This window comes from Syngnathus floridae, chromosome 11, assembly GCF_059516105.1.
Source record: "Syngnathus floridae isolate MCC-2025c chromosome 11, RoL_Sflo_1.0, whole genome shotgun sequence".
Taxonomy (NCBI): domain Eukaryota; kingdom Metazoa; phylum Chordata; class Actinopteri; order Syngnathiformes; family Syngnathidae; genus Syngnathus; species Syngnathus floridae.
Window position 1 is genome coordinate 843,784 of NC_142423.1, and position 22,217 is coordinate 866,000.

The 22,217-nt window shown below is 44.0% G+C and overlaps 4 protein-coding genes across 24 annotated transcripts in view; 3 read left to right on the plus strand and 1 right to left on the minus strand.

Moving 5' to 3' along the window:
- The window catches only part of LOC148390239 (dedicator of cytokinesis protein 3-like), a 34,663-nt gene extending 29,833 nt beyond the window's left edge, over nucleotides 1-4,830 (minus strand). For 7 of the 20 annotated variants that reach the window (XR_015861179.1, XR_015861180.1, XM_088388807.1 and 4 more), the window contains exons 1-2: nucleotides 4,039-4,559; nucleotides 3,876-3,972 (exon numbers count right to left, since the gene is read on the minus strand). Coding sequence is in view for 17 of the 20 variants with exons in the window: in XM_088388807.1 (XP_088244933.1) it covers nucleotides 3,876-3,912 (37 nt within the window). In the remaining 3 variants the exon portion in view is untranslated. Of the gene's footprint in view, nucleotides 1-3,875; nucleotides 3,973-4,038; nucleotides 4,564-4,588 lie in introns of those variants that run through there. The other 13 variants (XR_015861178.1, XM_088388812.1, XM_088388806.1 and 10 more) reach the window with 6 other exon arrangements.
- Nucleotides 4,831-5,265: 435 nt separating this feature from the next.
- Nucleotides 5,266-6,915, plus strand: LOC148390240 (uncharacterized). Its single transcript, XM_088388820.1, has 2 exons — nucleotides 5,266-6,310; nucleotides 6,665-6,915. Exons 1-2 carry the CDS (start codon nucleotides 5,766-5,768, stop codon nucleotides 6,819-6,821), a joined length of 702 nt encoding a protein of 233 aa, XP_088244946.1. The 5' UTR covers nucleotides 5,266-5,765; the 3' UTR covers nucleotides 6,822-6,915.
- A 5,360-nt stretch (nucleotides 6,916-12,275) lies between these two features.
- Nucleotides 12,276-15,678, plus strand: snrpb (small nuclear ribonucleoprotein polypeptides B and B1). The gene is made up of 7 exons (XM_088390791.1): nucleotides 12,276-12,436; nucleotides 14,229-14,380; nucleotides 14,447-14,558; nucleotides 14,682-14,834; nucleotides 14,901-15,030; nucleotides 15,347-15,472; nucleotides 15,542-15,678. The coding sequence occupies exons 1-7, from the start codon at nucleotides 12,434-12,436 to the stop codon at nucleotides 15,580-15,582; spliced, it is 717 nt and encodes a 238-aa protein (XP_088246917.1). The 5' UTR covers nucleotides 12,276-12,433; the 3' UTR covers nucleotides 15,583-15,678.
- A 619-nt stretch (nucleotides 15,679-16,297) lies between these two features.
- ctsa (cathepsin A) lies at nucleotides 16,298-21,702 on the plus strand. 2 transcript variants are annotated; one of them, XM_088390552.1, is made up of 14 exons: nucleotides 16,298-16,422; nucleotides 18,173-18,333; nucleotides 18,399-18,510; nucleotides 18,686-18,736; nucleotides 18,979-19,065; nucleotides 19,163-19,318; nucleotides 19,437-19,613; nucleotides 19,683-19,774; nucleotides 19,872-19,950; nucleotides 20,548-20,696; nucleotides 20,929-21,004; nucleotides 21,086-21,175; nucleotides 21,285-21,386; nucleotides 21,452-21,702. In XM_088390552.1, the coding sequence occupies exons 1-14, from the start codon at nucleotides 16,312-16,314 to the stop codon at nucleotides 21,533-21,535; spliced, it is 1,527 nt and encodes a 508-aa protein (XP_088246678.1). In that variant the 5' UTR covers nucleotides 16,298-16,311; the 3' UTR covers nucleotides 21,536-21,702. The 2 variants fall into 2 exon arrangements, with proteins under 2 accessions (XP_088246678.1, XP_088246680.1); XM_088390554.1 differs by lacking the exon at nucleotides 16,298-16,422 and adding an exon at nucleotides 16,453-16,745.
- The last annotated feature ends 515 nt before the right edge of the window (nucleotides 21,703-22,217 follow it).

Consider the following 22,217-nt stretch of genomic DNA (forward strand, 5'->3'; position numbering starts at 1 on the left):
TCAAATGGAAACAGATTAGCAGACAAAATTGCAAAAGAAGCAGCTGCAGGGAGACATGGCCATGAATTTTTTTTAATGGGTTCAGAGGACACACAACTCATAGATAAGACTATACTGGCAGATATGCAGGGCAATGCTCCAATGGTGGAGAAACGAATGTGGACAACAAAAGGTGCAATAGTGGATACAGATAATATCCACCGCATCAATGACAAACCTGTTTTACCAAAATCACTTTTTAAGGCAGCAGCGCTTGCGACACATGGGCTTTGCCATGTGTCGACAGGAGGGATGAAGACCATCATAGATCAACAATTCACTACCTTTGGTTTAGATGCTTACTTAAAAAATTTTTGTAAAGCATGTCCTGTTTGTGTGAAACATAATCCACAAGGAAACATGAGATCTAAGAGAGGCTCATTTCCAAAACCCTCTTATCCATTTCAAATCATGCATATGGATTTCATTGAACTCACACAAAGTGGACCTCACAAATACTGCCTAGTGATGATTGATGCATTTTCCAAATGGGTGGAAATAGTTCCATCTAAACGTGCAGATGCCTTAACAGTGGCAAAAGCCATCTGCAAAACCATCATACCAACTCATGGCATCCCCCAGACCATTTACAGTGACAATGGTCCACACTTTGTGAACCAAGTTGTGCAGAACATGGCTGTACACCTTGGAATAACGTTAAAAAACCACTGTGCTTGGCATCCTTCGAGCGCAGGCCTGGTTGAACGGGCAAATTTTACCATCAAAAGCAGGTTGAAAAAATGCATGGAAACAACAGGCAGACCTTGGCCAGAGTGCCTCGACTTAGTGAAGCTCTATATGAGAATTACTCCCACTTCAGAAGGACTAACACCTTTTGAAATCATACATGGGAGACCATATAGACTACCAGTGTTCCCTGCAGATTTGCAAAAAGCAGATGAAGAACAGACCTTGGCAGATTATCTTATCAGGACGCTCAAACTGAAAGATGTGTCAAATGCAAATTTACTGCCGCCTGATCTCTCTCCCTCACAGGTGGACAAGCCCATCAATCCAGGAGACTGGGTCTACATCAAGGTCATCAAAAGAAAGAACTGGGCCAGCCCACGGTGGGAGGGACCGTTTCAAGTTTTGCTTGCTACTCCCACGGCGATTAAAATTTCTCAACGGCCCAGTTGGATTCACCTCAGCCACTGCAAGTTGCAGAGAGTGCTGGACCCCTAATTCGGAGTGGTGGGGAAGGCTAACTACAAAGGGGCTTCATCGTTTAGGGTGAGGCGTCTCAATGTTGGTGAAGAATCCATCGATCCCCACTCCGCTAGGCGAGGGGATGTCCCAGTGTCTCTGCCATCCTAGTAGCAACGGGGCTCCATATGCCAGATGGATCCTCTGCTGCGTTGTGGTTGGAGCGTGCTATGGTCTATTGACTCATCTGAACAGACCAAATGACAATGTTGCCCGTGGTAAACGATGGTCACATGATGAGAACTTTGAGGACTGGTCATGGGACCCCAGAAACCCATACGAAACCAACACTTGGTACCGGTATGTCAGGTTCACTGTGAGAGCTCACACACAGGAGGGATGCTATGTGTGTTCGAAACTCCCCCCTTCCTCCACGCAAGTTCGCTTGGAGGCCAGAGCAATGAATGTCACTGAAGCAAAATGTATGGCATCCATGGGAGGAGTTGGATATCAGCACCGTGCCGTCGCAGTCAAGGATGCCGACCCTTACCGCCCTGGGCTTGCTGACGGTGCCTGTGATCAGCTATTCTGGACAAATCTCAATGTGACTGTTAAAGGACGAACAATACCACAAGTGGCCTACACAGAGAGACCAGCTGGAGTGAATTACACATGTTACATCCAAGGTAACAAGACCCACGTCTGCATTAACGACGACTGCTCTCCAGGAGGAAACTGGATGGGAGCTCTGGACATCACCGATGAGTGTCAAGATAAGAGAGCCATTTCAGGTGGTGAGGGCTCTCCCACCAACATGGCTACACCATCGAATGGAACATACTTCATACAGAATGGGTGGTGGCTTTGTGGTCACAAGGTTTATCCGATGCTGCCCGCCAACTGGACAGGAGTGTGTGCACCAGTGTGGGTGACAGACCACACCTACAGGATACGACACCATTTGTTGACAGGAGCACATAACTCTACTGGACGTCGACGCAGGGCTGTTGCAACCTTTGACCCTCATGACCCTGTCTGGGGTGCGAATGTTCCAGATGACCATAAAGTATGGTCCGTCGGAGACAAAGTTGTCCTTGCGCTCTTTCCTCAGATTGGGGTTGGGAAACTATCGCTCTTCATCGAGACACTGAACTATCGTTTTCAATCCTTTGTGAATCGCTCACTGCAAGTTAACGATGGACAAAATAGAGAGATTCAGGCTATTAGACTGATGGTCTTGCAAAACAGGATGGTTCTGGACTTGTTGACGGCAGCACAAGGTGGTGTGTGCCACATCATTGGGACTTCCTGTTGCACATACATACCAGGAGAAAATGACACCCACATAAACGACGCCATGAATTCGCTGAAGAACTTACAGCAGGCCATGTCTAAAGACAAGGTCCCACATCAGTTTGATTTCTTTTCATGGCTATTCTCTGGCAACTGGTGGCAACTGCTGTTGAAATTGCTGTCTCCTGTGCTTGTTGTGCTGGTGGTGTTGTGCTTGTTTACGACCTGCGTTATCCCATGTTTGAAGTCTGCTGTGTCGAAGTTTGTGTCCTCTACTGTAGCCCAGGTTCATATACAACTTCTTAGAGATGACGGATGTGATGACGATAATGAAACGTGGATTGCGTAGATGCTGTTCTGTTGAGCATGTTTTACAGAAACTTGATGATTTGACCATCGAAAATGCTTCGCAAGTGATGGATACAATGATGTACTGTTTCTGTGTTTTTCTTTTTATTTTTTATTATTGATAGCATTCTGGTCACCTGTGGCAACGGGGCCGTGTAAGAATTTTCCTGCTAATAACATCTGGCCAGCAGGTTTTTCGCTTACACAATGAGTTTGATTTGGGGTATTGAGGTAATGCCTCATCTTCACTAGAAAGTGTTGCTATCATTGTTTGTTGTTTTTATTTTTACCATTCTACTTTCTTCGTTATAAGTATATATGTTTTTTTTACTTGTCTTGTTGTTTGGGGTAACATAATCATATGATAAATCAGGAGGGAGATGTTAGGGTTTTCCAGGTTATCTTTATCATAGGATTATGTTGGAATGCAACAGGTAATAAATACCTTACCTTGTCCTCCTTATCACAAAGTCGTAAAACATCCCCTGACATGTTTAGACTAGAGGACAAGGGCTTTAGCCAGTTTACCCAAACCCCCACTCTGTTTCTCTTAATAAATATCCCATCGCAGGAACGAGGGTTCAGACTTCATTCTGGAGTGAGTGAACTCTCCACCTGCAGGTGTCTAAAAGAACTTGCTTGTCTACCGTGTGGTTCTTGCAAAATATTGTTTGAGTGAGAAAATCTCTAACAATTACCACAAGAGTTATCATTCTCATTTTATTGCAGTGACTCCAAGCTCTCTCGTTTGCATTCTCTCGAGGAATGCATAGAGAAAATGTGAAAAGCTTTTTTTCTTCGTGCACTACCGCGCAATCGTTGTGCTCACTCATTGAGCTCACTCATTGAGCCTCGTTCCTGGCGTTTTTATGTGCACCAACACAACATTGCAATGGGCCCTCGAGCCATTTGAGTACACTTGCATAATCATTCGGTCAGTCCTTCAGCTGACTCGTCAAAAGATGGCGGCAAAAACATTACATGACATGAAACAAGCATGTTTGTTCTCCATGTCAAACATCAATAATGGGGGGGGGGGGGGCACTTACCTACGCCAGTCTTCTCATCTTCTGTCAGCGTCCACATGACATCACAAGGTTCACCCAGTCACCGTCTTCGTGCAGGCGTTGTCACCACATGATGTCACTAAAGAAAAGGATGAAAAGTCATTAAGACTATCAGCTTTCAAGTTTGATGGATCACCATCAGCACCTCTTTGAACCGTCGTCCTTTTCGCCTTGCATTCGGATAGTTAGCGCGACGCGCGCAGCTGCGCGCACTAAGAGGATTAGCGGTGACGGTACTCTGCGCATGCGCACAAACACAAGCGCACAATCCGAGAGCGCGCGTCAGTGTATGAAATTGAAATGAAAACAACCCAGATCAAAACCAAAGCACCGAGTCAAAATCTTCACCGAACATTTGTTATTAGAAGACATCTTGCGCTGTTTTGTGAGTCCTCGGCTTGCTTTTCTCGTAAAGCCTATAATAGTGGCACGCTTTTTTTTTTTTTAAAGAGCGGCTGGTTTGACCACGAGAAAACGAAAGACGGCTGGCTTGACCGCAGTTGTGCCTCCCCGTGGGAAAAAAATATAGCAATGCATCCAGGCGACTTACAGCTAGTTTTAGCTAACGCGCGTGTGGGAGGATATGATAAAAAGAGTCCCTTGACTATTTATCTACTCGCAGTACTGCATGACAACGGGCGTAATATCGACTTGGCAACTCGGACCTCCCAGTTCAAAGGGATGTTCTTGTGCACCTTTCTTGTCCTCGTTGGAAATCGAAAAAGTCCGACTTCCCACTTAACGCGAACGCAGCATTAAACAACGGGATACGCGAGGCGCCCCCTGCTAGACGTGACCAAAAAGAAAGCACGGTTTCGGGAACGTCACGCGCGTACAATCGGAAGTGAGCTGTTTCCAGTCCTATACAAATGAAAAAGGAGAGAAAGCTGAATGGCGAGAGCTTCCCGACGTAGTTGCTGTCCTATTTCCTTCGCGTGTCGTGTCGCGCGCTCTCTAGTCAGACCAACCCTTGCCTGTCTGCAGCAGAAGGCTCGCCTTATTTAATTGGCTTGGGGTGGATTTAGTATAGTTGTGAATTGGAAAAACAAAATTGGAAATTGTGGATGTCCATCCATGCGCTTATCCTCAGGAGAGGAGCCTATCGCAGCTGATTTCGGCGAGTAGGCGGGGGTGACACCCTGAACCAGTCGACTCCACTTCTGGTAGTCCAATTTTCACAATTACACACGGGGAACTAGTACTAGGATCTTCCTAACCTAAAATAGATAGGGGGTGCATTTTTGGTTAGGTGCAACAAACGCCCCTGTCTTAAAATGCCCCCCCATAACTCCACTTCTGGTAGTCCGATCATTACACAATTTTCACTATACATGGAGGGGGGGGGGGGGGATAGTACAAGTCACCAGGTTGAGTTTCATATCTCCATGTCCTTCCCAGAAATAGGGGGTGCATGTCCTAGCAATGTCTTGGAATGTATCCTCCTTTCCTTGTAGCTCACTATCAGTCACATTTAATTAGGTACTTTTGAAATCAATATTTAACATTCAGCCTTCTATTGTGAGATGGAGTATTGGCCCGAATATAAGACGTTGTTTCTTTGCATTGAAATAAGACTGAAAAAGTGAGGTCGTCTTACAATCGGGGTCTAGATATCATACCCATTCACAACGCTAGATGGCTTCAGAAATCTTTAAAGCGAATGCTGAACTTAAAGTGCTAGGGACATCCCTTTTTTTTTTTTCAATTAGAACGGAATTTGATAGAATGTATAAAGTGAACACATTTGCTCCATTGGAAATTAAAAATGGACACCGATTACTAAGAATAAAGCTGAAATAAAATGCCAGTTTATCGCTCGGGTCCCGCACGAAGGCGGCGCCATTACTGTGACGTCACAAGTTGTACAGCCGGATGTCAACAAACCCAAACAACATGGCAGATGATAGCGACAGCTCCGTTTCTAGCGGCAATATTAGCATCATTTTATCCGATTCAGAAACCTCCTTTGACGCAGAATATGATGAATGTAGCAGTTCAACTGACAGCGATGCCCCAGAAAACAACAGGGGTATTGAACCATACAGGTTTGAACCGTACGAGGAGGAAGAAATTCGGGCACAGGCGTCCTCGTCAGGCGAGGAAGATGGAAATGCCGATGCCGGTGTTATGGCAATGCAAACGGAGGTGCCATGGCCAATACAAGACATAGGCCGTCTACAAAATACAGAGTGGTGTCAGTGTGGCAGTTGCACAAATATGCCAACTGTGGAGGAGTCGATCTGCTGTCACGAGATCGAGGTGATGCGGCAAAAGATGGAAGATCGGCAAACCAATTGCATCACTGAAAGTCCTGGTGGCCGTGGTTTTGATGCAATATGCCTGAATGTGGATGTTCTGGAGGTACCCTATTATGCATACCGTGAACGGCATGGTGCACTTGCACATCCAGTGAATGAGTGAGTTACCCAAAATATTTTTTTGTTATTTTTGCTATTTTTGTCAATGAATTTAGTAAATTTACTGTAAAACCAAAACTGTGTTAATATTTCTAAAATCACCATTCTGAAAAAAAATTGAATCATGGTAATTTCTTTTAGCTTGCGCCCAATAAAATTGGCATTTTATTCTTCATCCTGAAACTTGTGAAATAAAGGCCTTCAAATATTTTTGGTTTTACAGTACTTGTTCATTTCATGAAAAATGAATAACATAATTTGATACAATACTGCTCATAAGATAGGACCACATGGCCTGTATTTTTTATTTAAATCATACTACTAATATATATTTTCTATTTTGTTTCATTTCAGTCGTAACCGGTTCTGTGCATACAGACAACTTGTTAGATGGTGCTGGGGATACCGAGGGCGCCACATTCGCGTCCCATTACCATCATGTGCAGTACATAAAATAAGACAGACATTCCCTGGTATGGACTACGTTGGATTTCAACTAGCAAACATGTAATCTAAAAAACATGTGTTTTTTAGCTAAGAAAGCATTAAACGTACAGATAAGTTTGTGTAAGAATAAAATAATTCCATGTGACAATAATATGCGAGTCATTGTATATGTGTCTTTATTATGACTTGCCACTCCATGGCCGGATGTAGACTGGGTAATCCTGGTTGATGCTGCAGATAAAGTGTCCTGGTCACTTACATAAACCTGCTGCAATGTTCTTGAATTGCAGCTTCCTTGTCAGGTTTCTTGAAGTCAGCAGATAAAAATGGTGGTAGATCTCCAGGTGGAACGCGATCCGCTGGTGCAGTGTTACACAACTTGATGACTTCTTCAATCAGTTCTGTCACATAGCCTGTATGTGATATGAACTTGAAAGGTCAAATCATCTCCGACATAAAATATAATCTCTATGTAATCCACATACACCCTATGGGCCCAAATTTTGCTAATTTTTGCTCTACGACCAGCCGTTTGCAAGATATAGGCAATTTTAGCATTCCCATTATAAGTATATAAAAATTTCAAAAATTAATTAAAACATTTTAAAGTGGAATTTCAAAATTGTGGATACAAGTTTGATGGAAGAACACCTAAAGTTGCTGGACAAATAATTTGGTTTCAATCCATGAATATATGTGATTAACTTGAAATATTACCGTAAGTTGCATTGTTCATGATCTTCCTTACAACATGTCCTCCACGTTTATATTTTGGATATTGGATAAGAAAGCGTTTCTTCCCTTCTTTTGTGGTGGCCTGAGCAAAAGCGAACCCGTCGCGAAGAATACAAATAAAAATAGCGGTAGCACGAAGAAGAAAAACAAAAAATAGCGGTAAGAAAGAAAAAAGAAAATAAGAGAACGGAAAATGGAGAAACGTAGCGACAACCTGGCAAAAAGTGGGTTAAGAGATTAAACCAGTTTGCATTATTTTATTGGAATGTTTTTCCTTATTCAGATTTGTTTTGAGACTAGTTATAGTTAGACTTTACTTTGATGGTTAATGCAGTTATTGCCAACCCCCTATACAGTCCTCAGGCTCCCCAACAATAGCGGTAGCAGTTTGCATTATTTTATTGCAATGTTTTTCCATTTTCAGATTTGTTTCAACAAGTACAGTTACAGTTAGACTTCACTGTGATGGTTAATGCAGTTATTGCAATTTTGTTGTTTTATCACAGTAGATTGGTTTATTTTCATTTCAAAAACAAGAAGCCATTCATTTACAAATGTGATTGCACTTTAGTTTACATATTTAAATGTTCAGCTATTAAGATGTGATAGACAGTTTTTGCATGATTTGAGGCAAAATAACATGCTTTTTCTCTCGAATATATTGTTATAATCTTTTTGTTTTCAGATGTACTGTAATTATTTTCTGTATAAAAGTTAAATGTGGTGTTCAAAAAGTATGTTTTCAAACTTGAGTCTTGAACAAGAAGGGGTCGTCTTATATTCGGGCCAATACAGTATTTCCACCTCAATTTCTTGTCAAAGTTCAGATGTGAAAAATAGACACATTTTGAGGACGAAAAATGTTTAAACAGGCAGTGGCGGTTCTTCACTGAATTACTCCCTGGGAGACTACTTCCAAGCCCCCCCCCCAAAAAAAGTTTTTTTTTATTAGAACAGAATATGCGTCAAAATATTTTAAGATTGTTGCGAAGTTGCGATTGAACTTGATTTACCACGATATAACGCTTATACAAAACATCCCTCCACACCCCTAACCCTATAAATTTAAATAAACATGCCTTTACATGCGATATATCATTAATGTAAATATCATGAAGTAGAATTTAATAAATAATCAAATAAATATTAATAAAAAAAAAAAATAAATAATGAAATGAATGTCATAAATGACAATCTATCTTTCAAGGAAGGAGGAACGATTAGATCCTTGGTAACCGCCCCAAATTCTATGCTTGGCATACTTTCAGTTAAATTCATCAACATATGTTGATACCGCCACTTTGAAAATGATTACTATCCTGAGCAATGTTCCCTCTAATTGTTCAAGTGTCTGTGCAAACACACAAGCTCCCTGTGCACACTCTGCAACACTAGATTGAATGAATGAATGAATGAATGAATGAATGAATGAATGAATGAATGAATGAATGAATGAATGAGATAAAAATTAAATATTGCCGAGGAGAACTTTAACTTGCTCGGGGTCAGATTTTGTTTTGTGTGACAGCTCGTTCCTTTTCTGTCAGTCTTTTGCGCTCTCTCGCAATAATGTACAATTCCAACAGATTTCAAATGACATTTCTGCTGAATGTGACGCTTGAGGGAGCCAAACTTCCGTTCAGTCCATGTTTTTCCCTCCGTAAACTCGCCTGCCACTTTGGCTTCACTGCATGTTTCGCATCGTAGACCTTTCTCACTCGAAAAAGAGAAAATCTCACCCAGTTTCACCGTTTCCTCTTGTATTTGCACACACTCCGACAGCCATTCAATCTTAAAAGAACTGCTGCATCTCTTATTTATTTTGGCTCGGCGAGTGGATGTGTCGCTGCTCATTCGTTTCGCCATGATTAGCTAATTTAGCATTTGCATCGCTTGACTGTTGTGAGAGAGCAAACCTGCGCGGCACGGATGGGCAGGTGTCCTGTTCTTTTAAGTGAACTGAATCTTTAGAATCAGTTCACTCAAAAAATTCGTCCAAACGAAACGTTCAACGAATCGTACACCCCGTTTTTTATTTTTTTATTTTTATTTTTACTTCAATAACACACACAACTAAGCAATACACCTCACAATACACCAGACAAAAAGCAATCAAGTAAACCACGGTAATGTCGACAATGGCGATGCACACATTTTTCTCTATATTACAACATCCCGTGGAAACAAACAATACAACTACACACCACCCCCCAAAAAAATAATTACATAAAAATGTAGTATATATAATAATAATTGGCTTGGGTAATTCACCTACACACTGATCCGTTGGCAACTATTTCTCACCCGGTCGTGAACGGGAAGTTGCGTCACTGACTCGTTCGTGAACGGGAAATTATGTCACTGACTCGTAAAGTCCCTCCTCCATCTATTGCTCGCTGCTGATTGGTCGTTCGTGAAGCTTCACGAGTGAGTGACAGACTGCATTGCTGCTATGCCAGCCGACACACGTCCAGTGCTTCTCATTTTCTGTGATGCCCCCCCTAGGGAGAAGAAAACATTTCGCCCCCCATGTTATTAACATGAAAGAAAAACAAAAACTAAATAAACAAGAAAGATCAACTTACAATAAATAACTTTATTAATAATATTGTTTTTTTAGTCTGTAACAGAACAGGTTCAATGTGCATCACTGCCTGAAATGAAAAATAAATTATAATTATTTGAACTATAAACATTCTTGACCAATTGCCATTTTATGCTGAAAAGATACAATAAAATAATAATAAACATACATAATATTAAATTAAATAACAGCGATACAGTAATCCCACGTTTATCGCGGATAATTGGTTCCAAAAACCACCCGCAATAAGTCAAATCCGAGAAGTACGGTCACCAACAATAAGTACTTGGACAGGCTAACAAGTTAGATGCTAATTCGGGATCGTGCTAACATGCGAAAACGGACGTCTAAAGGAATATAAACGAACATTTGGAGCAATACTACATTGTCCTAAAGGTTTCCTCAATTTAGAAGTTTTATATAGGCTTTTAAATGTTTTTTTAATTTGGAAAAAAAATCAGCAATGTAGTGAAGCCGCGATAAACGAAACGCGAAGTAGCGAGGGATCACTGTAAATAATGTTCAATTCAAAGTAATTAGCAACATTAATTCAGGAGCACAATATATAAAACATTTTAACCTACAAAACAAAAATGAATACAACAATTTCTGCTGTTTTTTCAATCAAAATGAGGCAGCATGACGGAGACCATATCCACGGCTGCAGGTAGTATCAGCTCTTCTGCAATAGTGTGGGGTTTTTTTTTTTGCACTGAGCAGTTTGGTACCCTGCTTTATATGATGCTTCCAGTGCTTGCTGATTGACAGAAGTAGCATTCACAAAGTGGGATGATTGTTGGCAATATTCAGCCCGTTTTCGCTGGAAAATCTCAAGTATCTTGTCAGCATGATTGGGGTGCAATGACTTTAAAGTGCCGCCTTAATTTACTTGACTTCATACTGTCCGCTGCCAACATTGTAAGGCACAGTAAACACACTGGTCTTTCCTCGTCTCCCATCGTAGTCACACTGAAGCCGAGCGCTACTACGCTTCGTCATATATCCTTGTCTTAGCTTTCGTGTGACTCTCAATTCTCTTATCTCCGTCTCCCTCCGCTATTCTTTTCAACCCTGTCAAATATTTTTCCATGGTGTCCCACTGCACTTTTTATCACCTGCTCTGTGCAGTGTGTGCGTATGTTCCGTGCGCTCTACACTGTAGAGCAAATACTCCTTGCGCACACTCTTACAGTGATACCGCCACTCCCACCTACTGCAGTGGATGTCTAATTACCCTTTAATCGAGTACAGCCAAATGAAAAGCATGTTCCCTGGTGTCATACGCGCCCCCTTGGTAACGCACCATGCCCCCCCAGGCATAGCGGTTATGCCGACATTGATGTTTTAATTTTGTATTTCTTGGGTTGTAGTTGATGGTGTTATTATACCGTATGTGTTTGTGTTTGAATAAAAAGTTTGAAAAAAAAAACCGTTATGCCGACATTTGTTATTTTGGGGGACACCAACTCATATAGCAACGTAAAACACGTTGTTATATTGTCATATAAAGCAGTTAACCAAATGTCTGATTTTTATGTTTTCATTGGCGAATATAAAAACAAAGAATAAAACACCAGACAAGTTTTATAAATGTTTATAATAATAATAATAATAATAATAATAATAATAATAATAATAATAAAAGTACATTTCAAACCAGCAATCTAATGTGAAATTGCAGTAGCTATATTGGATAACAATACTTAGGCGTATGTATGCATACACGTTATTTAAAAACTAGTAAACTAGTAAGTAAATCGTAAATCTACATTCTGGCTTACTTAGTTCACGCCAGGCGACGCAAATGTTCACTGACTGATCCGTTGATGCACGGGAAGGCAGTTCACTCATTGACTCGTTCGCGAACGGGAAAGTCAGGACTCGTTCCCTCACTGATCTGTTCTCGCAATGAACTGGAAATGCAAATCACTCACTCGCTCACTGACTCATTCACTCACAGATCCGTTCATTGGTGAACGGGAAATGCAATTTAGAGAAGGTACGTCATTTCTTCTTCGTTTTGTTATACGGCGAGGTGGCACGAGCTTCAATGCGCATTTCTGACACCTACTGTGTGGGATAAATTACGTTATTGCATGTTGGTTGAAGTCATGCGAACTGAAAAAAGAACGAATCACTTCAGGAAGTGATCCGTTCACTCACGTTCACTGAAAAGATTCATTCTTTTGAGCGAATCGTTCACTCACCTGCCAACACTAGTCATTAGATGACGTCATTTCCGGCGAGGCTCTTTCATTCAGACTTGGGCGGCCGTTACCAGCGTCTCGAGTAGGAGCGTTTTGCATTTTTGGGGTACTCGGAATCCGGGGTCAATCAGAGCCATCTAAACCGCAAACATGGTGAGTGCGTTCGCACATTCAAGTGAAGCCGACGAAGTCTTCAACGCAACGGCCATTGCCGTCATTTTGCCCACAGTTTGCCACTCAATTGACCGAGGGACGCCGCATAATGGCGACTTGGTGCGGCAAGCCGGAAGGCTCGCTCGGTCCGTCAAACTTGGGCACGTGGGCTTGCGTTCTAAACACATTCACCCGTAGTCTTCACCAAGGGAAGACGATGACGATTTGCGTCCAATTCCGGACTTGTCTCGTGATTTGTGCGTGCTAACATGTCTAGCATGGCGGCTAGTCGGCCAAATGTCTTCGTCCTGCAAATGCGAAGTTTGCAAGAGAACGGGTCAAAATGTCTTCCGATGAAACCAACAAGGACTTGCTCATTGCTCCTAACTGCTCGGTCAAGGTGACGCTCGAAACGCAAGCAAACATCTCCCAGTGCTCTCCCCTACTGAGGGTTCAACTATTCCCTATCCATACTGCGCAGAGATATGGGGAAACAACTACAAAAGCTCAGGAGAAATCACGCGTTTACAAAAAAAGGCCATTAGAATTATAAACAAATCCGATTACCTTGAACATACTAACAAGCAATTTTTTAAATCACAAATTCTTAAATTCAAATATTTGGTAGCTTATCAAACTATTCAAATCATGCTCAAAGTGAAGAAGAATTTTCCCTAAAAAAAATTCAAAAGCAGTTTAACCTACAAAACAGTGATGAAAAACTAAGGGATAATGACAGCAAGTTTACTCTAGCCAAACATAAATTAACTAGGAAAAGCTTTTGTATCTCCATTGCAGGTGTTAAACTCTGGAACAATATGAGTCAAAACCTAAAACAATGCTCAAGTATGGTGATGTATAAAAAGAAATTTAAAGAATTGACACTTCTGAGCTACGAACACATTGAAATTTCATAAATTAATGGCATTTTTTTACTTTAATTTTTAAGTTTTTTCTCCTTCCTTTTTATTCATGGGAAAGTCACGGACAACAATAAAGTAACAACGCTGTTAGAGGTAACTACAAATTTTGTTTTTTGTCTTAAATTGGATAGGGGGTGGGATTAAGTAAATCTGTCTTCTTCCCAGTCCTTTTCAAACAAGTAAACTTTGCCCATTTTGTGCAGTAGATCGTTCTCTGTTTATACGTAGTCTTTATGCAAAGTCATAATTCAAATGACTTTCCCCTTGTTTTTGCTTTTTATTTTATTTGTCTTCATTTGATTGATGTATATTTTATATGTTTGAAACAACTAAAATTCAATGATTCATTTTCTGAACCGCTCATCCTCACGGTCACAAGTTTCGATATCTGTTTTGATAGTCATTTCAAGCTACGAAGTGCTCTCAGAATTTCATCATCAGACTTTCAGCCTCATTTGAATCTCCAGTTTGTCATCATTCATAAAAGCAGCGTTGGTTTTATTTGTCATGATAGACTTTCTGATAATTTTCTGACAGACTGAACCAAGAAGTCCGTCGTCATCATCGAATGTACGTTTTCTGTGCTGGCAATTTCAAAGAAGGTCCTGTTGTTGGTTAAAAGGGATGTAAATATATTATCATCCAATTAATTGAATTCTACGTGCCAACTAATGAAAGCGTCCATAGATTGAGGTGCAATGATCAATTGATCGATGGCTGGATTTTTTAATTGGACTTAATTTTATTTATTAATTTTGACGTACATCGAATTGTGATTTTATTTTCTTCTCTGGCTACTGACGAAATGAGAAACTCAAAAGTTTACTGCGTGCATGCGAGTGATGCGGTTGTTTTTTTGTTTTGTTCAGACGGTGGGCAAGAGCAGCAAGATGCTGCAGCACATCGACTTCCGCATGAGGTGCATCCTGCAGGACGGCCGCATCTTCATTGGCACCTTCAAGGCCTTCGACAAGCACATGAACCTCATCCTATGCGACTGTGACGAATTCCGCAAGATCAAGTAAGCGCTGCCCCGCCTCTGAACGTGCGTGATAAGCTACGCACAAACATGCGTGTGCCTGCACAGGCCCAAGAACTCCAAGCAGCCCGAGAGGGAGGAGAAGCGTGTCCTGGGCTTGGTCCTGCTGAGAGGGGAGAACCTGGTCTCCATGACTGTGGAGGGCCCGCCACCCAAAGACGTAAGGAAGTGCTGCCCGCCTGCCCACCGCACTTGACCCAGATGCCACACGTTTGCACTTCATTCTCAGCATTTGCACCTTCGACTTTGTTTCCATTGACTGTCCTTTGCCTTTACCCCGCAGACAGGCATCGCCCGCGTCCCTCTGGCAGGCGTGGCCGGCGGCCCTGGTGTGGGACGGGCGGCGGGCCGCGGCGTCCCGGCTGGCGCACCGATGCCCCAGGCCCCTGCCGGGCTGGCGGGACCAGTCAGAGGAGTTGGTGGTCCTTCGCAGCAGGTAAGGCACCTGCGACGGCGTCCGCTGGAACTCGCTTGCTGATCGAGTTGGGGGTTTGTCTCGCAGGTGATGACGCCACAGGGCCGAGGGACAGTTGCCGCCGCTGCCGTAGGCGCTAGCATTGCGGGGGCGCCCACGCAGTATCCGCCCGGACGAGGTGCCCCGCCTCCGATGGGGCGCGGGGCCCCGCCTCCTGGTAAGTGTGGCTTTCGTTTGGTGTCTTTGCTTGGTTTTGAAGAGGGACCCCTGCACCCCCACCAGAGAATTGTAATACTTTGCTAATTAAATCATAAAACGATGAAGGCTGCTCAGTCAAGTCGGTGATGTGCAGTCAACAAAGCCCAGCTCGACAGTAGTTTGGTTTTCTGGATTTTGTTTTTAAGCAGATTTAGTGTAAATGGACAACACGAACATTCAGAACAGGGTGCATGGTGTTATGAGCATTTGAGTTGATGTGTCCTTATATGGGACCCTGATAGGGTAGCTAAGATGTGCTTGGTTCTTGTGCGCAGGTATGATGGGTCCTCCCCCTGGCATGCGGCCCCCAATGGGTCCTCCCATGGGTATGCCCCCGGGCAGAGGGGCTCCCATGGGCATGCCTCCCCCGGGCATGAGGCCGCCTCCTCCCGGCATGAGAGGTACGCGCCTCTGCGGCAGAATCCCAAAGCGGAATCCTTCATTTGCTGTCTGTTTTGTTTTTGTGGCAGGACCACCCCCTCCCGGCCTGAGACCGCCCCCACGTCCTTAAAAGATGCATGCTGTACAATGTTCCTGTTTTCTTGCTGGTTTTGACTCTTACGCTTTTTTTTAAAATTATTTTTAATAAAGGTGAACGTTCTCTCCATGATTGTTGCTCTGCTTACCACTTGAATTGAAACAGCCAAGAAATTTTATGGAATGATCACACTGCAATTTAAAGTCTAGTGTCATCATGAAACAAATATAATAACCAGTAATCGGCATAAAATGCTAACCTTAAATGTGTGGAATTACCAAAAGTTATTACTGGCTGAATCAAATTACAAACGAAAAATCTGGTACGATTAAAAAAACTGAATGCATAAAACCAAACTTGAATGACTGAAGAGCAGGAAATGCAAGAATGAATACTACACAAAAGTACCAGAAACAGCTATACTTATCTCCCACAATACCACTGTGCTATATGTCCATGAAATATCAACAATTATCTGGATACCTGAATTTTAGTGAGGTTGATACAAATATTCCGTTTAGTATATATTCCATAGATTGTTTATCTCACAAAATACACACAATAAAACAGACAAGACGAAATAAAATCCTGTGAAGTCCCATGAGTTGCATAGATTTTTACAGGCAGTACCAAACATGAATGGCGGGGAACACTTTCAAATGATACATGCGTACTGCATTCAAAACAACAACAAACTATATAATAGGCAAACTAAAGAAAGGAAAGTAACAAGACAATGAAAGAAAATGTACATCAACTCAAATGGGAAAGTTTGGTCATCGCCCAATCACACCCTCTAAAAATAAGCCAATCACACGCGCGTGGTCGGGCGGTCATGTGACCCGGAAGCAGGAGCAGAAGCAACAGAAGAAGGTAAGACGGTACTTGTTTCATGATGTTAAGAAGGGCATGAAACGATTACAAACGTATTTACCCGGTGACACGTAGCGAAGGCATTTGATTGTGACTGTGCTAAAATTCTCTAATTTTGCACTGAGGTAATGCACTTAGCCAATCCGTTGGCAACCACTGCATCCGAGTTTCTTTGAAACAAACTCAGATGCTTTAAAATATAGAAGACAACCTGCACGTCCTAGTACATGCAAAGAACATCAACACACGCTGAGTACCGTAAATGAGACGGCAAATGCAGCTCAACTAAGCTGGGCAATGTTGGTGCCCCCCTTCTCCCCATTGTATGTTTATTGAACTTTTGTATTGTTACTGTTGTCATTCTTGTTTAGGGTAAAGTTCAAATGGAATTGTGGGGTAGGTTATTCGTAAGGGCACACACTGTACTCTCAGGGCACAGTTTATTGAGTGAGTGAGAAGTGGGTTAGTATCGTCACAAAGTTTGAACGAGTCATCTGACTGGGATAGAAGGACATAATTGACCACTGTAGCTAGTGTACACTTTACTCAAAATGGCAGAAAAAAAGATTCAGCATAAACAGTAAAACTTGTAGCACAAAAACCCTCTTTTTGCAGAATCCCCTCACACGCTGTGCTCAAGGGTGGCTTTGGTTCGCTCACACTGCTGGCAAGTGAGAGGAATGTGTTATACTAAAATCCCTGCTCAAATAAATTACCTGTACACACTTAAAATCAATTAAAGCCAAAAGGAAGTATGAAAAAAAACCTAAAGAATTCCAAAAAATGTTGTGACTATGTAGTATTACAAGTAAAGAGGTTAAAAAAAGCTTGGTTCTTGGGCCACATTTCTCGTGCTCGTCACAAGCCGACCCGATATTGTTCTGTGGGAGTTATGGCCAGCTCCTTTTGCCAGCAAACAAGCAGAGAAGCTTCTAAATGACGTGATGTCACAAGCCCAAACACGCAATGACTTCAAAACTTACAATGATTGTAGGGCTCCTGATGTCACGTAACGACTTCAAATGTGTTTGAAGAAACAAACAAAAGCTCAATGTTGAGGAGGCTGGCTGCGCTCATTTTGTGCAAGTCACAGGTCCCAATCTCGTGCATATTTTCCGAAGTGTTTCTTGAGCTCTTCGACGATGAGTAGAAGAATGGGCTTCAAACGAGCTGGAATATGTGGTTCAACGAAGCGTCATCAAGCTTCAATCTAAGAACCTGCTTTCCTTCAAATTGTGCCCGAACCTACTTGTGGCTTTGGGGCTTCAGTGCAAGTAACATGCGCGGCATCGAGTGCAAGACAAACTTCTAAGCCACTCCGGTCACTCAAGAATACCTTCACACACTCTTCTTATCTTTAAGCAATAAATGTTCAATTAAATGTGAAGTAATTACAGAAAATTGTGTGATTCTAATTTAAATTGACAAATCTTTCCTGAAAACTGCCACTTTTTTTTCAAAATGATATGGCTGGTTTCATAATATTTACCGGTTTGTTCCGTAACATGTCGAAAAATGTTGTTCATTGGTTCCCAAAGAAAGGCCAATATTTGAATATTTACTGTTCAGAAGCTGCACTTCAGAGCAGTTTCAAATTCAAAAAGGTATCGAAACAATTCAGCTGTGATAAAAAATAATCCTCAATGAATTGGATCATTGGTTAGTTGTTGATTCATGGTTGGAGGTCGACATGGATTGAGCACAAGCGTGCGGGCAGCCTGTGTGGTCTAACCATGTCACTTCCTGTCAGATGGCAGCAGCGGTGCTGTTGTACTTGCTCTTGGCGAGAATGAGCGAAGCAGCGCCGACCCACGATGAGGTAGTCAACCTTCCTGGGCTTCCCAAGCAGCCGGGCTTCCGGCACTTCTCGGGCTACCTCAATGTGGCGGGCGGCAAGCATCTGCACTACTGGTGAGCGCACGCGCATGACGAGGATAGGCACGCCGCATGCTCAGCCGCCGACTTCCTTCCGGCAGGTTCGTCGAGTCTCAGAACTCTCCGGCGTCCGACCCGGTCGTGCTTTGGCTCAACGGCGGTCCCGGCTGCAGCTCGCTGGACGGGTTGCTGACGGAGCACGGACCCTTCCTGGTAGGTGGCCAATTTTAACTTGGGAATGTTTCCACGGGCCGGCCGTCGCTTGAGCAAGCAATCTTGTCGTCTCAAGTGATGTGATAGACTGGAGCCAGATGCTCCGTGATATTTGAACGGGCTGTTTCTGACCCTTCTGACGTGTAACACGGACGTCCTGCGGCTTGTTGTGTAGGTGGAGGGTGATGGCGCCACGCTGAGAGAAAACACACAATCCTGGAACAAGGTCACGACCCTTCTTGCACGTCTGGCTCGACTTGGTTTGCGTCCTCCCTAGTCCCTCTCCAGAAAACGTTAAAATTGTCATCCAACACATCGCTCCCCCTCCGATCTATTTAGCGCTTTTTAATTTGGCTGGCTTTGCCGACTGTTTTTGTTTTTTTCTCCCCATGACCACAATTCAGCTTAAGACAAAGATAAAGACAAATCTGGAATCTGTCGATTTTGTTGTGTTGCTGTTGCTTTCAGATTGCCAACATGCTGTACCTGGAGTCTCCGGCGGGGGTGGGCTTCTCCTACTCTGATGATGGCACCTACGCCACCAATGACACAGAGGTCTCGGGGGGGTGCTCACCACAGGCCGCCTGCACGCCTCCCACCGGTCCTGGCGACTTGCTGATGGCTGTCGTTTTTCCGATCCTGCGTGTCTCAGGTGTCCATGCTCAACTACTTGGCGCTGAAAGAGTTCTTCCGTCTTTTCCCCGAGCTGAGCGCCAACCCGCTTTTCCTGATGGGAGAAAGCTACGGCGGCATTTACGTGCCCACGTTGGCCGAGAGAGTCATGGAGGACACTGCTCTCAACCTTCAGGTGAGGTTGCCGGCGATTGACGGGCTCTGCTTTCAGCACCTGGGAAAGCTTGTCTGAAGACAGATGGCTCTGGGAAGCGCGAGCAGAACTTAACCACCCTTTTGCCGGTGCACACCAGGGCATGGCGGTGGGCAATGGGATGTCGAGCTACAAGCTGAACGACAACTCGCTGGTGTACTTTGCGTACTACCACGGCCTGCTGGGAAGCCATCTGTGGAGCCGCCTGCAGGCGTGGTGCTGCCACCGAGGCAGATGCGACTTCCACCAAAATCCCGACGTCAACTGCTCGGCTGCCGTGAGTCCGGCCGCAAAGGTCCGGCCAAGATGCCATGGCTGGCGTGACGCCTCTTTGCTTTGCTCACAGCTGGTCGAGGTTCAGGACATCATCTACGGCTCGGGGCTCAACATGTACAACCTCTATGCGCCTTGTCCGGGGGGCGCTGCCCACAGGTTCAGGTCAGATGGCCACCGACCCGGCTTGCTCCGCTCAATGTCAGCATCGGCGCCTCTGATTGTATCTGCCGTTCCTGATCGGCCTCTTGCCTCTTTTCAGTGCGGAGCGAGGCGAGCTGTTGGTGCGGGACCTGGGCAATGTCTTCATCCATCTCGAGTGGACGCAGATGTGGAAGAAGGTATTTTAGACTGAGATTAAAATCACAGTGAATTAAATGTAATTCTTCAGAGAGTCCTCTTGCTTTAACTTGTACAGCGAGACCACTTCAAAGTGTCACGGTAGCCTGATTTGACGACTTTTTGTGTGGCTATCGGGGAAATTGGAGCCTGTTCGCCATCAGTGTCGTGCCGTAGTCACATCGACTCCTTTGCGGCCCCCTGGTGCACATTCAAAGCGTCAATGTCTTTGGCCGCTCTCTCATGCGTTTGATCTTGAGTTCTCTGCACTTGCGAGACAAACTGGAGAGCTCGGCTTTCTATTTTCTCCCGCATCACGTGGAAATTTCTCCAGAAAAGTCCCCGGATCTGTGTATTCTTGAATTTTTGTCACAAAGGCTTTGAATTTTTCTAATATCACCAGAATAAACGAACGAGTAAAGAAGTCACCTAGGACAACAATAAAAGAAGAGCTAGCACAAAACAATCAATTCCAACAGAAGGCATCTGTTGCTGGCCTCTAAGGGGGAGGTGCAGCATATGGAGAGATCAGAACCAAGTGTAAGACATTCAAGTTTTCTTCACACAACTCTCCCACCAACACATTTGCTCCATTTCAGAAGCTGCAAGGCCTGGCGTCCGCCAAGACACATGTGCACCTGGAGCCACACTGCACCAACTCCACACCCGCCACTCGCTTCCTCAACGACCTGCATGTGCGACGCGCCCTGCACATCAGCCCCAATGCACCCGACTGGACCATCTGCAGGTGACTCCGATGTTCTTGGAACGCTAAGTGGCCACCTTGGGACAGATGAGGCTAAATATGTCATGTTGCAAGACAAAAATGTCCGATTTCAATCCTCAAAACAATTCAAAGGTTTTAGCCCGGCACGCACGTGTGAATGCTTCTTCAGAGTACACCCCCCCACACACTGCAATATGCATCGCCCATCCGCAATAATCCCCAGGCTAAACGTTCACACTTTTGTCTTTATCAGTTCCGAGGTGTACCTCAACTATGGCCGGCTGTATCTGGACGTCAGCAAGCAATACCTCAAGCTTCTGGCAGCGCTGGTACGACGACGGTGTGCTCACTGCATTCCGCTTGACGTTGATATTCCTCAACAGAAGTTCTGCGTGTGTGCATGTGTGTAGAAGTACCGCGTGCTGGTGTACAATGGCGATGTGGACATGGCTTGTAACTTCATGGGCGACGAATGGTTCGTGGAGTCCTTGAACCAGGAGGTTAGTGGACTCGAGCAAAAACGACCCACGGTCGTCAGGCGAATGTGCAAGGAAGGACATTAGCATGAATGTGACGCTAATTGGGAGCCTCTCGCTCGCTCGCACACAGGTGCAGGTGAGCCGGCGCCCGTGGCTGTACGAGGATGAGGACGGCCGTCAGGTGGGCGGCTTCGTCAAAGAGTTCAACAACTTGGCCTTCCTCACTGTTAAGGTAAATGCCGGAAATGACATTGCCTTTCGCGCCCGTCGGCCCAACCATAAACTCTACCCCCGCAGGGTTCGGGTCACATGGTGCCGACGGACAAACCTGTGGCAGCGTTCGCTGTCTTCTCCAGATTCGTCAACAAGCAACCTTTCTGAGCATCAGCCTCGTTCCCATGGTACTGAGCAATGCTGTGTGATTGGCTGCCTGTTACCATGGTGACTCGCACTGCCCACCTGATCCCTAGACTTGGGTTCCTACTGCTGATTGTTGTTGTTTTTACTTCAAAGGGAAATCACAAATAAAAGCTTCATCTTAACTGCGACCGTTGGAATTTTTGACAAATGTTTCAAACTTTGATTTAAATGAAAGTATTTCTCGATGTGATGAAAACAAAAATCAACCTTGTTCATTAATTGTCCAATGGTGATAATTGTCACAATTGTGTTGTTAAATGTATTGTCCTAACTTGCTTTTCTGTGGTGTCCTGCCGCTTGGCAAACAGGCATGATGTCAAGGAAAGTGTTAGTGCTAGAAAGGAACTGATGGCTTTTGCCTTCTCGTGATGGGGCTTTGTAGTGCACTCGCACCTCTAATTTTTGCAAGACAAAAATGAAAACGCTCAAGTGATAGTAATAGAAGTCAAAACATGACTAAGTCAATTCACCGCCGTGTTAATTTTTTGTTTGTTTATGGAGGAAGTAAATCCTCTGGTTTTCCTCCCTGATTGTGTGAAGGCGACGGCCTTCACACATGTTATTCTACACCACAGTTGTCAAACTCAAGGCCCGGGGGCCAGATATGGCCCGCAACATAATTTTATGTGGCCCGTGAAGACAA

Excerpts from the sequence above, each read along its gene's own strand:
- LOC148390240 (XM_088388820.1), top strand. The coding sequence starts at position 5,766 with ATGTCAACAAACCCAAACAACATGGCAGATGATAGCGACAGCTCCGTT. Across the intron at positions 6,311-6,664 it reads CTTGCACATCCAGTGAATGA|TCGTAACCGGTTCTGTGCAT; the intron begins GTGAGTTACCCA and ends GTTTCATTTCAG.
- snrpb (XM_088390791.1), top strand. Across the intron at positions 14,381-14,446 it reads GACGAATTCCGCAAGATCAA|GCCCAAGAACTCCAAGCAGC; the intron begins GTAAGCGCTGCC and ends GTGCCTGCACAG. Across the intron at positions 14,559-14,681 it reads AGGGCCCGCCACCCAAAGAC|ACAGGCATCGCCCGCGTCCC; the intron begins GTAAGGAAGTGC and ends TTTACCCCGCAG.
- ctsa (XM_088390552.1), top strand. The coding sequence starts at position 16,312 with ATGGGAAAGTTTGGTCATCGCCCAATCACACCCTCTAAAAATAAGCCA. Across the intron at positions 18,737-18,978 it reads ACACACAATCCTGGAACAAG|ATTGCCAACATGCTGTACCT; the intron begins GTCACGACCCTT and ends TGTTGCTTTCAG. Across the intron at positions 19,319-19,436 it reads ACACTGCTCTCAACCTTCAG|GGCATGGCGGTGGGCAATGG; the intron begins GTGAGGTTGCCG and ends GGTGCACACCAG.